Genomic DNA, 13,688 nt, shown 5'->3' with positions numbered 1-13,688 from the left:
CCGCCCTCCTACAGTGCGTCTCCCAAAAGAGGCAGGGAGGGGGGGAGGGGGAAGGGGGGCAGCGGCTGCCCCCACCAGGGGCTGGGCTGGGCGGGGCGGGGAGGGCAGCAGGGCCTCAGGCAGAGCCCCCCCCACAGGCTCCCCTTCACAGGGGAGGAGACCACAGGCAGTGCGGGTTCTACCTGGACAGCGCCTGCCCTCAGGGGCACCACAGGGCGCCGGGACCACCCCCGGACAGCAGGTGCCACACACACACTCACACCCCCGGGGACAGCTGGTCCCACACACACACACACCCGGGACAGCTAGTCACACACACACACACACCCGGGACAGCTAGTCCCACACACACACACACACACACACTCACACACACCCGGGACAGCTGGTCCCACACACACACACACACACACACACCGGACAGCTAGTCCCACACACACACACACACACACCTGGGACAGCTGGTCTCACACACACACACACACACACACACCCGGGACAGCTAGTCCCCCCCCACACACACACACTCACACGGGACAGCTAGTCACACACACTCACACACACACACCTGGGACAGCTGGTCCCACACACACACACACGCACCCGGGACAGCTAGTCCCACACACACACACACACACCCGGGACAGCTGGTCCCACACACACACACACACACACACCTGGGACAGCTGGTCTCACACACACACACACACACCCGGGACAGCTAGTCCCCCCCCCACACACACATACACTCACACACACCCGGGACAGCTAGTCCCCCCCACACACACACACACCCGGGACAGCTAGTCCCCCCCACACACACACATACACTCACACACACCCGGGACAGCTGGTCCCCCCCCCCCACACCCGGGACAGCTAGTCCCACACACACACACACACACACACCCGGGACAGCTGGTCCCACACACACACACACACACACACACCCGGGACAGCTAGTCCCCCCCCCACACACACACATACACTCACACACACCCGGGACAGCTGGTCCCCCCCACACACACACCCGGGACAGCTAGTCTCACACACACACACACACACACACACACACCGGGACAGCTGGTCCCACACACACACACACACGCACTCACGCCCACCTTCTCGGCGCGGCTGGGCAGCACCACGCTAACACTCACACACTCACACTCACACACACACTCACACACTCACACCCACCTTCTCGGCGCGGCTGGGCAGCACCACGCTGGCCAGGGGGATGCTGACGGGGAGCTTGTTGGGCTGCACGGTGCTGAGCGGGATGCTGATGGGCAGGCTGGTGATGGTGTCTCCGCCGCTGCCGTAGGCGCGCTCCCTCACACCCTGCGGCACGGCCCGCACACACGGCCTCAGCACGGGCGCCCGCACCCCGGGCAGACGCTGCTGCCCTGACCCCCCTCCTCTGGACCAGGGGGACACTCCTGCCCTGAGCCCCCCCTCCCCTCCTCTGGACCTGGGGGACACTCCTGCCCTGACCCCCCCCCAGACCTGGGGGACGCTGCTGCCCTGAGCCCCCCCTCCCCTCCTCTGGACCTGGGGGACACTCCTGCCCTGACCCCCCCCCTCGACCTGGGGGACGCTGCTGCCCTGAGCCCCCCCTCCCCTCCTCTGGACCTGGGGGACACTGCTGCCCTGACCCCCCCCTCTGGACCTGGGGGACGCTGCTGCCCTGAGCCCCCCCCCCCTCCTCTGGACCTGGGGGACACTGCTGCCCTGACCCCCCCCCGGACCTGGGGGACGCTGCTGCCCTGAGCCCCCCCTCCCCTCCTCTGGACCTGGGGGACACTGCTGCCCTGACCCCCCCCCGGACCTGGGGGACGCTCCTGCCCTGACCCCCCTCCTCTGGACCTGGGGGACGCTCCTGCCCTGACCCCCTCCCTGGACCTGGGGGACACTGCTGCCCTGACCCCCCCCCGACCTGGGGGACACTGCTGCCCTGACCCCCCCCCGGACCTGGGGGACACTGCTGCCCTGACCCCCCCCCGGACCTGGGGGACGCTGCTGCCCTGACCCCCCCCTCTGGACCTGGGGGACACTCCCTGGGCAAAGGGCCCTGAACCAGGCCCGGCACCGCTGCGGGCCCAGCCTGCTCTCCACAGCGCCCTCTGCTGGCTGAGCCCCTCCTTACCGCCCGGCTCCCCACCACGGGCCCCTCCAGCTTTGGCGCTGGCTGGGCCGGGAGGGGCGCCCGCCCGGCCCAGGGGAGCCTCACCTTCTCACTGCTCTTCTCCCCCACAAGCGGCACGGCCCCCGGGGACGGCGGCGGCCGCGGGTCCTGAGGGCTCAGCTTGGCGCTGCCGGGCAGGCTGGGGCTCGGGTAGGCGACGCCGTTCTCCCTGGCGTGCTCGGCTCTGCGCGAGAAGCCTGCGCTGTCCCCGGGGAGCGCGCCCGCGCCGGGCTCCCCCCACCGCCCCAGACCCCGGCACTGGCGCTCACCGTGAGGGCGGCTCGCAGGCGGCCGGCCTGGCAGGCCCCGAGGGGTCCTGGGCCGGGTGCCTTCGCAGCAGTGCGCTGGCGGGGGACAGCCTCGCGCACTCGGGCAGGGCCAGGGCGGAGAGCTTGTCCAGCCGCGGCCGGCCGCTGTGGCTGGGCGTGCAGGGCACCACCTCCTGGTCCAGGGGCGAGGCCAGGTACTGGGGCGTGTTCTGCTTGGACGGCGGCCGGCTCAGCGCGCCGCACAGCTCGTAGCCGGCCGCGTGCCCGTTCATGGAGAGCTCCGGGCTCATGCTGCTCAGGTGAGGCAGGGAGAGCTTGGCGCAGTCCAGGTCCAGGTGCAGCCGGCCGGGGTCGGCTTCCGGCTCGCGGCCCAGCGTGCCTTTCCCACGCAGGGGCAGGGGCAGGGGCACGGCGTCGTCGGGCGGCACACAGGACTTGAGCTGCAGCAGCTCCTGCTGCCGCTGGCTCTTCTCCAGCTCCACGATGCTGATCTGCGGCGGGAGGCGGCGTGAGCCGTGAGCCGCGGGCCAGGACGGGCACGCACCCGGGGTCCCCGGACGGGCCCGGCCGGCCGGCCACTCCCGCAGCAGGGCCCGGCAGGGAGGGCGTGGTCGGGGGACGGCCTCCCGGTGCACACGCCACCCAGCCAGCTGCTTCTCTCCGCTACCCTGCGAGGCGGGTGCCGCCCCACTTCCCCCACTCCACTGCTCGGCTCTGAACAAGCCCGCGGGCCTCTGCGGTGCGGGACACGCACCGAACCAGACGGCAGAGGGGCACGTGGGCTGGCTGCAGCCTGGGTGCCTGCTGTCCTGAGCCCCGCCCGCAGGCAGGAGGGAGCCGGCGGCCCCGCCCCGGGCCCCGCCCCCGGTCCCAGCCCCGCCCCGCCCCAGCCCCGCCCCGGGCCCCGCCCCCGGTCCCAGCCCCGCCCCTGTCCCACCCCGGCCACGCCCCCGCCCCGTCCCGCCCCTGCCCCCCCCCCCCGCTCCGTGCCCCGCCCCGCCCCGCCCCCCACCTGCAGCTCCAGGCAGCGCCTCTGCTTCTCCGAGATCTGGCTGCGCAGCGCCTGCTTCTCCTTCAGCAGCTTCTCCAGCGACAGCGTGGCCCAGTCCAGCTTCAGCTCCTCACAGCGCGCCCTGAGCTGCGGGGAAGGCGGGGCTCAGCACGGGGGCGGGGGCGGGGCCGGCCGGGGGGAGGGGCCGCGGGCACGGGCGCGCGCACCAGCTGCAGGCTCTGGCTCCGCAGCTGCCAGGTGTCGCGCTCCAGCTGCTCCGACTGCTCCCGCAGCTGCTGGTTGTGCGCCGAGATCTCCTTCTGCGCCTGGATCAGGTCGTCGTAGGTCAGCGCCTTCACCCCCAGCTGCAACACAGGGCGGGGTGAGGGCCGGACGGCAGGGCCGGGGGCGCGGGGCGGGGCGGGCACACACGGGGGTCAGGGCTCAGGGCACGGGGCGCGGCCGGGGGCACCCAGCGGGGCGGGCACACAGAGGGTCTCAGGGCACAGGGTGGGGTGGGCACACACAGGGGATCAGGGCACGGGGCGCGGGTGAGGGCCGGGACGCGCAGGCGCGCAGGGCCGGGGACAGGGGGGCCGAGGGCGCGGGGCGGGGCGGGCACACACGGGGGTCAGGGCGCGGGGCGGGGCGGGCACACGGGGGTCAGGGCTCAGGGCACGGGGCGGCCGCAGGCAGCCCACCTCGTCCAGCTTCTGCTGGAACAGCCTGCGGATCTCCTCCTTCTGGGCCTGGCAGTGGCTGAGGAGCTGCCGCGCCGTGCCCACGAGCTGCGCCTTCTTCTCCTGCGGGCGGCGGGCGGGCGGGCGGGCGGGGTGAGCGCAGCCCAGGGGACCCCCCCACGGCGAGCACCCGCACTGGTCCTGCGGCCCGCCCGGCCCCGCCCCCGCCCCCGGCCCCGCGCGCGTGCGCACCTTCTCCTGGAGCAGCAGCTGCTGCAGGCCGGCCTTGTACTGCGGCGTCTTGGTGTAGGCCAGGAACTGCAGGTACTGCAGCTTGAAGGACTCTGGGGGCGGGGCGGGGCGGGGCGAGGGTGGACACTGGGCCGCGGGCGTGGCGCCCCGCCCCCGCCCCGCCCCCGGGCCTCAGGGCCCTCCCACGGCCCAGCAGTGTCCTTGGAGGCGGGGCTTCCCTGACGGCGCGCCCAGCCACACTGTCCCAGACTCAGCCCAGCATCCTCGCGGGCTCGGGAGGCCCTGCTGCCCCGCGCAGGCCTCTGTGGGCGCGGGGGCGGGCAGCAGAGCTGTAGGGCGGCGTCCCCCACCCAGGGCCCCGCCCCCCGGGAGGCGGGCCCAGCTCACCTAGCAGCTTCTGCAGCGCGGGCGGGGTGGGTGCCGCGAGCAGCGGGCTGGGGGGCAGCCGCTGCGCGCCCGGAGGTAGCTGGTAGAACGGGCTGTGGGGGGGCCGGTACGCCTCTGCAGAGACAGCGGCCGTCAGCCCCGCCCCGCCCGCCGAGGCCCCGCCCCCAGCTCAGCCCCGCCCCCAGCCTGCGCCAGGAGCTCGGGCGCATGGGGCCGGGCCCACCAGGCTCCTGCAGGAGACCCTCACGGCCAGGTCCTGCCTGCTGGTGCTGCTCCGGGAGGCGCCCCGGGCTGGCGCTGGGCCGCCAGGACCTCCACGGCCACAGAGGGATGGGGCGGGGTCCAGGGACCGCACAGCGCAGCCTGGAGGCCAGCATTGTGGCCAGGTGGGTTAAGACGGCCTGGCGGCACGAGCACCCCGCGGATCTTGGCTGCTGCACCCGATGCAGCTCCCTACGCGTGTGGCCAGCGAGGCAGTGGGCAAGCGAGGCCCGCCCCCTGCATGGGAGACCGGCTGGGGCGCGGCCAGCGCAGCGTCCCGAGCGTGACCGCGCAGTGCATGGGGCTGGCTGCCTCACTCCCTGTCTGCCGGTCAGTGCAGCGGTCGCAAAGCTCACCCTGGGGCGAGGGGGGGGCGGTGGCAGGCGCGGCCGGGGCCTGCAGGGCGTCCAGCGCCGCGCGGCTCTTCCGGGGCTTGCGCTCCGCGTCCACGGCGCTCATCTTCTTGGGGCGCCCGCGCCTGCGGCCGGCCATCTTCCTGCCCTTCCTGCTCAGCTTCTTCTTCCGGGCCTTGGAGGGGGAGGCCTTCTTCACGGGGGCCGCCCCCGCCTTCTCGTCCTCGGCCCCCGAGTCCTGGCGGGCAGAGGGGGCGCTGGGGGCGGGCCGGCGGGGGGGGGGGCGCTGGGGGCGGGCCGGCGGGGGCGGGGGCGGGCCGGCAGGGGCGGGGGCGGGCGGTGGGGACGCGGGCGGGCAGGGGGCAGGGGTGGTGGGGACAGGGGGCAGGGGGCAGCAGGACAGGGAGCGGGGGGCGGGCGTAGGGTCAGGGAGCAGGGGGCAGAGGGGCGGGCAGTGGAGGCGCACGCGGGGCCAGGGGGCCGGGGCGGCGGGCGGCTTACCGCGGGGGCCTCGGCAGGCCCGGCCGCCTTGCCCTCGGGGGCCTTGGTGGGCGTTGTGGCGTTGCTCTTGCTCTCCCGCTGCTGCCGGCGCCGGGCGGCCTCCTGCTCCTCCTGCAGGGAGAGGCCTGAGGCAGGGCTGCGGGCACGGCACCCGGGAGGCCCAGGCCCGCGTGCACAGCGCCGGCCAAGGGCGGCCTCACAGGGGCTGCACAGGGGCACCGGGCCCAGGGCCGCAGCCACGGCCGCCCTGGCAGAGGAAGGCAAACCCGAGTGACTGCCTCCTGGGCTCACCAGGCAGAGCCCGCGTTCCCCATGGGTGCTGGGAAGGGCATGGCCCTGGGGGCCACAGGCCGAAGGGCCCCGCCTCACACCTGGCCCCCCTCTGCAGCAAGTGCGCTGAGGGTCTAGGGCGGACTCAGCGGGAAGAGCCGGGAAGGGGCGGGGGACCCGGGACGTCGCTGTCTGTGGGAGGGAGGGCAGACGGCCCAGTCCAGAGCCGCCCACCTCACCAGCAAGCCCAACCGTGACCCCAGCTCACACTCACTGCTGGCCACAGGCAGAACCACACAGGCCTGCTGACGAGACAGAGCCTGGACACAGACGGAGACACGCGTGGGACAGACACACAAATGCAGACACGCGTGGACACAGACACATGCAGACACACAGGTGGAGACACGCGCGGGACACAGACACGCAGGCAGACACGCAGGAGGGGTGGGAAGGGCCCGGGGTCTGCTCTGTGGCCAAGGCTGGTGAGGTACCCTCCACTCCTAAGTCGGGGGAACGCATACAACTTACCCTGAGTTTTGGGTTTTTCAAACTAGAAAAATAGTTTTCAAGCTAAAGAAAGGAAAGCAGAGAAACGCGTGTGAGAGCGGGTCGGGGCCGCACCCAGCGCTCCGCGCCGGAGCCCCCACACGGCTGCACAGGCCCGGAGGGACGCGGCACCCGAGGCCGCGGCTGGCCGGGGGGCTGGAGCGGGGCCGCGGCAGGACACGGACAGGAGCCTGGACGGTGCGGCCGCCCCACGGCAGACGGGCGGGCGGGGCACTCACTATGGTGCGGTCGATCGTGTGCAGGTAGTAGGACACGGGCTTCCCCGTCCACGACACGGAGCCCTTCAGGGGCGACAGCTCCACCACACGCATGATCGTGCCGATGTCTGTGGACAGCAAGGGCCGCCTGGGTGCTCGTCCCCGGAGCAACCCCGAGGCCCTCAGGGGACAGGCCCCGCGTGCCCGCCCAGCCTGGCCGTCTCCCGACAGCACGGGCAGCTGTGCCCCCCCCAGCCTGAGCTCAAGCAGCCCTAAGCAGCCCCCTCAGCCGCCAGGCCTCCCTCGGGGCCACGCTGCCCCAGGCTGGGCCGTGCTGGGGAGGGGGGAGAGCGGCCTGCCCGGGTGAGGGTCCAGGGCAGCCGTCTCAGGGTGGGCGCCCACACGGCCGCTCACCGCTCAAGTTCCTGCTGTTGATCCTGAAGTTCAGCGGCGCAAAGGGCTTCGAGGACACGATTCTGCCACCTGGAACAGCGGGGTCAGGGCGGGGTCAGGGCCGGAGGCAGGAGGACCCCAGACACGCCCGACGGCCCGCCCACCGCTGCTGCACTGCCTTCTCCTGAGCCCAGCCCCCGCAGACCCCGCAGGAGGGCCCGGACCAAGGGGACCCCAGGTCTCACCCCCGCCTCGCCAACCCGGGCAGCTGGTGGGCAGGGGCCGGGGACCCTCTCCGGATGGGAGCGGCAGGAGCAGCCAGCCAGCCCACACAAGCAGAGCCAGGCCGCCACGTGGCCCTGGGGCTGGCTGAGGCCCGCGGGGAGGCAGGCGGCCCTGTGATGCCAGGGAGGAGGAGCCGGCACTCCAAAGCCAACAGAGCCGGCAGCCACGGGAGCAGCGGGCGAGGGGACGCAAGGGCTGGCGCTGGGGCGCAGCGGGCGAAGCCGCCGCTGCAGGGCCGCAACCCATGGGACGCTGGTTCGAGTCCCGGCTGCTCCTCTTCCCATCCAGCTCCCTGCAGGACGGCCTAATCCTCGGCCCTGAACCCGCATCGGAGGCCCGGGAGAAGCTCCTGGCTCCTGGCTCCGCACCAGCGCAGCCTCTGGCTGTTGCAGCCATGTGGGGAGGGAACCAGCGGATGCAAGATCTCTCTCTCTCTTTGTAACTCTCCCTTCAGATAAATAAATTCAAAAAAGAGAAAGATGGGGGGGAGTGGACACTGGACCTGGGGGCCTCACACCGCTCCCCAGCGAGGACGGCCGCCGAGGTCGCCCTGGCCAGCAGGTCCACGTGGGACACAGTGCCACCTGCAGGCTGCCCCGGGTTCCCTCACGTTCACGCCCCACGGGCAGCTGCCCTGGAAGGGCCAGTCCAGGTGACCCCCGCCTCATGGTCCACAGGGAACCGTCGCCGCCCCAGCGGGCTGGAAGCAAGCCGACAGCGGCCGCCACGCGAGTGCAGCTGCAGAGGGGGAAAGCCCTGGTCCCCGGGCCCTGCTGTGCGCGCTCACCCCACACTCGCAGACACGGGGGCTCTGGCTTCACGCTGTCAGCCCCCACGCCCACGAGCAGGCCTGCCGCCGTGCTGGGGAGGGCTCACCTCCAGGACAGCCCGAGGAGCCGCGGACAAACACCCACGACGCTGACTGGACAAAGCGTCGCACCGGGGGCTTGCCTGGAGACCCTGTCCACCCTGAGACCCCACCCCTGGCCTGGAAGGGACGGCCCGGCACGGGACCGGACACTGGGGAAGGCGCCGCCTGGGGGCGGGGCAGCGGAGGACGGCCCACGCGCGGGCGCTCGCCCACAGCGGAGACCCAGAAGCCCCCGGCTCCCGGCCGTAGCCTGGCCCGGCCCCGGCCAGCGCGGTCACCTGAGCCGGTGGGTGGAAAACACCTCCCTGTCACCCTGCCTTCAAATAAACGGCCAAGCACACTTGGAGAAGCCGGCCACGCCGCGGCCGGGCCACGCTCACCTTCCTTCATGTTCGCGAACCGCTCCTTCAGCTGGTGGTCCACCTCAGGACCAAAGGCGAAGTTGTTCACAAAGATGACGCTGCGGAACAGGGCTCGGTGAGCGCGGCGCAGCCCGCAGCAGCCAGGCCGGTGCTGGGCGGGCGGGGCAGGAGGCCCCGAGCTGACCGGCGGCCGAGGGCTCAAACTCAGTCTCCACAGCGTTAGAGCCAGCAGCGACGGCTCCCGCGCAGGCAGGACGAGGAGGGGCAGTGCGGAGCGCCCACGGGGACACCTCGAGGCGCAGACCACAGGCCGGGCCAGGGACGGCCACGCCCCCGGGGACTGGCCCGCGCGAGCCGGGGTCTGGGAACGCCCCCCAGGACGCGTACCTCGTGTTGGCAATGCGCTCCCTCCACTCTTCCGAGAGGAAGTCTCCTCTTTCCAGCTGCAAGAGAGAGGTGGGGCCTTCACTCCTGCACAAGGGCGACCGCGCCCTGCGAGGGTTCAGGGTTCGAGGTGAGCGGGGCGGGGCCGGGGCAGGCGACGCGGGGGGGGGGGGCCGACAAGAAAGCACAAGAAACCCTGCGTGTCCTACGCGCCTCCTGGTGGGGGCTCAGCCCCTCGGGGAGGGGGAGGTGGCCAGGGCCCTGCAGGGCCAACTCAGCCCAAGGAAGCAGCGGGGGCCGGGCTGCGAAGACCCCACGCGGGCCCGGACACGCACGGGACACGCGGCTCGGAAGCCGGGGCCCCACCTGCGCGGCTGCAAGAGCAGGCACAAACAGGCTGTGCGGCTCCAGGGTCTGCCCGGGTCCCTCTGGGCAGTGAGCAGACCCTGCCCGATCAGGGTCCTGCCGCAGACCAGCACCGTCCATCACCTGGAGGTCAAGGTCTCCAGACACAAAGTCCCCAGGACCCGCACCACACTCAGAAGTCCTCGGAGCACGCGCTGACGGAGACCACGATGCACCCCGCAGCCGGGCACGGCAGCCCGGGGGGCGCAGCCCAGGCCCCGACCGCGAGCAGACGGGGCTTCACGCAGCCACGAACGGGGGCGGGCTCCGCACGCGCCACTCACCAGGCACACAGACGCAAACGGCCACACAGTGTGACGCCCCGACAGCAGACCCCACAGAGCCGTGGCGCAGCGGGTGCAGCCGACGTCTGTGACCCCGGCAGCCCACGTGGGCACCTGCTCACGTCCCGCTGCTGCACGTCAACCCCGTTCCCTGATGCTAACGGCCTGGGAAAGCAGTGGGAGATGACCCGAGCCCGTGGGCCCTGCACCCACGGGGAGACTGGAAGCTCCCGGCTCAGATCAGCGCAGCTCCGGCCACTGTGGCCACGTGGGGAGTGGAGCAGCGGACGGAAGGCCTCCCTGCCTCTCTCTAACTGCAGGGCAGGCGTGGAACGAGTGTCACGCTAATAGGGGCAGAGGACGTGGAAGCCCGCAGAGGCAGCCACAGCCTCGCCCCAGCACTGGCCGCCGGCCCTGCAGGGTGCAGGTCTGGGACAGGGCAGCGCCAGCAGGCCCAGGGGGCGGGGCCGCAGCGGCCGGAGGGCCTGGCCAGGCGTGCACCCTGGGCTGGCCTTAGGCTCCTGCTGGCCGTTCTTCATTCTCGGGTAAGGGGGGCGGGACGTGGAGCCTGCCAACCAGGCCCGCGGGCAGCCGCACCGGAAGTCCCGCGGGCTGCAGGACGAGCGCACAGCCGGCGCTGCACCTCCCGTCGAGGGCTGGCCTCCCGTGGGGCGTCTCAGAGCCGCGCCCGCACAGCCACGAGAACTGGCCACGGCGCAAGAGCCAACCCCTGAACCCCTACAACAGACACCAGAGCAGCCCCAGCACAGGGGACCTCCTGGTACATCCGCCACCCCGCCCCCACCTGTCCCGGCCCCGCCCCGCCCCGGCCCCGCCCCCGCCCTGACCCCGCCCTGCCCCGCCCCCGCCCCGGCCCGCCCCGGCCCCGCCCTGCCCCGCCCCGCCCCCGCCCCGGCCCCGGCCCTTCCGCCCCGCGTCAAGCAAACCCCCCGGCAGCAGCAGGAGCTACCTCGCCAGCAGTAACCCCACCTGGACGGGGCCTCCCTGTGCAGGAAGACGCCGCCCCCGCCCAGCCAGCCCGGACAGAGGCCGAGGGCGCCAGGCGGCGGAGCCGAGGCCGGGATCCACCCTCACCTCTCGCTGAGGCGCAAGAGGCCAAGGAGGGAGAAGACGTGGGCCCACAGCCCTGCGCCTGCTGGAGAACCGGGGGCAGGGCAGGGGGAGCTCCTGAGCCCCCCAGGGACCGCCCCAGGCCACGCAGGAGGGCAGACCCAGGGGAGCCTGCCAGCGCCAGGCTGCACAACCACGACGACGCGAGGCGGCGACCCCGCGGGCAGGCACCGCGCCCGCTCCTAACGGGGCTCCTCAGCGAAGCCAGAGGGCGCACGGGCAGCCTGGGAGCCACGGCCGCGCAGACGGCGCAGAAAGCAGACGCGAGGCCCCGGCTGTCCTACCGCAGACCAGGCACGCCTGCACGGCACAGCCGGCACAGGGCAAGGCCCTCGGTGCTGCCGGGAGCGCAGCGCGGGCACGCAGGACCGCGAGGCTGCCCCTCTCAAACTAAGCCTGTTGGGGCCGGCGCCGTGGCGCAGCGGGGAGTGAACCGCGGGGGGAAAGACCGCTCTGTCTCTACCTCTCTCTGCACTTTGTCTTTCAAATAAATAAAATAAATCTAAAAAAAATAAATAATAAAAAACACGAAGCCGTTTACCCATGGAGCGGAGCACGCAGCGTGGGGCTCCGGGCTAGTGAGCGGCTAGGCTGCCCACGGCCCGCGGCCGCGTCAGCACACCGCGCGCAGCGCCGCCGGCCCCTCCTCGAGCTGGGGCTCACCCCGCGGGGGGGTCCGAGGCCCCATCCTGCTCCTGGAGAACGACCAAAGGAGTTCTCGGTCTCAAACAAATGATCGGGCGGCCTGGGAAAGCAGCGGACGATGGCCCGAGTCCTGGGCCCCCGCGCCCTCGGGAGAGGCCCCACAGAAAACTCCTGGCTTCAGATCGGCACAGCTTCAGCCACTGCAACCATCTGGGAAGTGAACCAGTGGATGGAAGACCTCCCTCTCTGTCTCTGTCTGTAACCCTGCCTCAAGTAAGTAAATAAAAATATTTAAAAATAAAATAGGCCGGCGCCGCGGCTCACTAGGCTAATCCTCCGCCTTGCGGCGCCGGCACACCGGGTTCTAGTCCCGGTCGGGGCACCGGATTCTGTCCCGGTTGCCCCTCTTCCAGGCCAGCTCCCTGCTGTGGCCTGGGAGGGCAGTGGCCGTTGGCCCAGGTCCTGGGGCCCTGCACCCGCGTGGGAGACCCGGATGGAGCTCCTGGCTCCCGCCTTTGGATCTGCGCAGCTCCGGCCACTGCGGACAATCGGGGAGTGACCCAGCGGATGGAAGACCTCCTTCTCTCTCTCTCCCTCCCTCCCTCTGCCTCTAAGTCTTTCAAATAAATAAAATAAATCTTTAAAAAAATAAATGAAATAAAATGAATTTTTGGAAAGGAGAAAGCAGCCCGGTCCGCCCGGACTCCGGCAGCGCCTGGTGCAGCTCACTCGCGACAACACTGGCAGGAAGCAGGCCGCCCCGCGGGTGAGCGCGGCTCACTCAGGCTCAGCGCCCTGGGCTGCTCGGCGCCGGCAACCACTGGGGGTGGGGCTGCTCCGTCGCCAGGGGGGGGGCAGCGCTGAGGGTGCCAGCACTGGGGCCCCGCCCGCCACAAGGGCACCGGGTGGAGCTCCTGGCTCCCGGCTCTGGACGGGCTGTGGTGGGCACCTGGGGAGAGCGGGAGACGGAGGCCTCTCTGCACACGCTCAGTCTGCAACAGCGACGTGCTACAGGGTCCCGCGGAACGTTCCGGAAAGGCACCGAGCCCAGAGGCCGCTGGGCGGTCAGGAGGAAGGGACGCGTGGGCCGAGCAGGACTGGGGAGTGAGGGCGGCGTGAGCGCTGGGGGCGCGGCACACGGCACACGGCACACGCCGCCTGCAGACCACCGTGAGCCCAGCTGTCAGCTGAAGCCAGCACCGCCAGGGCAGGCCAGTGGGGCCCTGGAGGGTGGGCGCGGGGGGGGGGGCGCGGAGCTCGCGGCGGGCTGGGCGGTGCTGCCCCAGCTCTGTGCCCGGCACTACTCAGGCGGCCATGGCTGCACGCGCACACACACAGCCTGCCCCCAGCTCTGTGCCCGGCACTACCCCGCCCCCTACTCCACCAGGCGCCAGGCCCAGGTCTATGCAGTCGGCTACTGGCTAGAGGGCGGGGCACACACAGACACACACGTGCACTAACGTGCACACGCCCAGCCTGGCCCAACAGCTCTGACGGCCTCAGGCCACGGTCACCTGGCCGAGCTCAGCGCCTGCAGAGCCTGGAGCAGGGCCGGGCGCCCCCCCAAGGACAGGCCCACCCTGCGGGTGCCACAGCTCGATGGCTCTGGGAGGCCTCAGCGGCTCAGGCGTGGCGGGGGGGGGTGGCAGAAGGGGCCCCGCAGGGACACGGCGGGAGGGCGGGTCGGGCGCCGTGGAGCGAGGGCACTCACTGTGTATTCTGCATGCTTTTTTCCATACCATTTCATCCACTTCCTGAACTCTCGGTCCATGGTCTGAAAGCACACAAACCAGACGGCGCTGAGGGCCCCGACCCTCACAGGCACTGCAGACCCAGGGCGCCTCCGTGGGGAGGAGGGGACCCTCCCGCCCCCCAGCCGGCCAGCGTCCGGCACGTGAGGGGGGGAGGCCAGCGGGGCGGAGAGGCCACTGTCCCTTCAGGGACCCTGGGCGAGGGAGGGGCCTGGCAGGAGGGAGGGGCTTACTCGCCCTGCCGGGGCCTCCGTGCAC

The 13,688-nt window shown here is 72.0% G+C and overlaps 1 protein-coding gene across 10 annotated transcripts in view; it reads right to left on the bottom strand.

The window, feature by feature from the left end:
* Positions 1 to 13,688, bottom strand: part of DOT1L (DOT1 like histone lysine methyltransferase) — a 39,675-nt gene that overhangs the window by 7,250 nt on the left and 18,737 nt on the right. For all 10 annotated transcript variants that reach the window (XR_011382815.1, XM_070058550.1, XM_070058551.1 and 7 more), the window contains 16 exons: positions 13,391 to 13,453; positions 9,218 to 9,273; positions 8,849 to 8,928; positions 7,334 to 7,402; positions 6,941 to 7,047; positions 6,684 to 6,725; positions 5,883 to 5,993; positions 5,385 to 5,619; positions 4,768 to 4,881; positions 4,381 to 4,472; positions 4,150 to 4,251; positions 3,676 to 3,813; positions 3,470 to 3,595; positions 2,458 to 2,948; positions 2,234 to 2,372; positions 1,201 to 1,344 (listed from right to left, as the gene is read on the bottom strand). Coding sequence is in view for 9 of the 10 variants with exons in the window: in XM_070058550.1 (XP_069914651.1) it covers positions 1,201 to 1,344; positions 2,234 to 2,372; positions 2,458 to 2,948; positions 3,470 to 3,595; positions 3,676 to 3,813; positions 4,150 to 4,251; positions 4,381 to 4,472; positions 4,768 to 4,881; positions 5,385 to 5,619; positions 5,883 to 5,993; positions 6,684 to 6,725; positions 6,941 to 7,047; positions 7,334 to 7,402; positions 8,849 to 8,928; positions 9,218 to 9,273; positions 13,391 to 13,453 (2,109 nt within the window). In the remaining variant the exon portion in view is untranslated. The remainder of the gene's footprint in view (positions 1 to 1,200; positions 1,345 to 2,233; positions 2,373 to 2,457; positions 2,949 to 3,469; positions 3,596 to 3,675; positions 3,814 to 4,149; positions 4,252 to 4,380; positions 4,473 to 4,767; positions 4,882 to 5,384; positions 5,620 to 5,882; positions 5,994 to 6,683; positions 6,726 to 6,940; positions 7,048 to 7,333; positions 7,403 to 8,848; positions 8,929 to 9,217; positions 9,274 to 13,390; positions 13,454 to 13,688) is intronic.

This window comes from Oryctolagus cuniculus, chromosome 16 (genome assembly GCF_964237555.1).
Source record: "Oryctolagus cuniculus chromosome 16, mOryCun1.1, whole genome shotgun sequence".
In the NCBI taxonomy this organism is placed as follows: domain Eukaryota; kingdom Metazoa; phylum Chordata; class Mammalia; order Lagomorpha; family Leporidae; genus Oryctolagus; species Oryctolagus cuniculus.
This window is presented reverse-complemented; position numbering and strand designations above follow the sequence as displayed.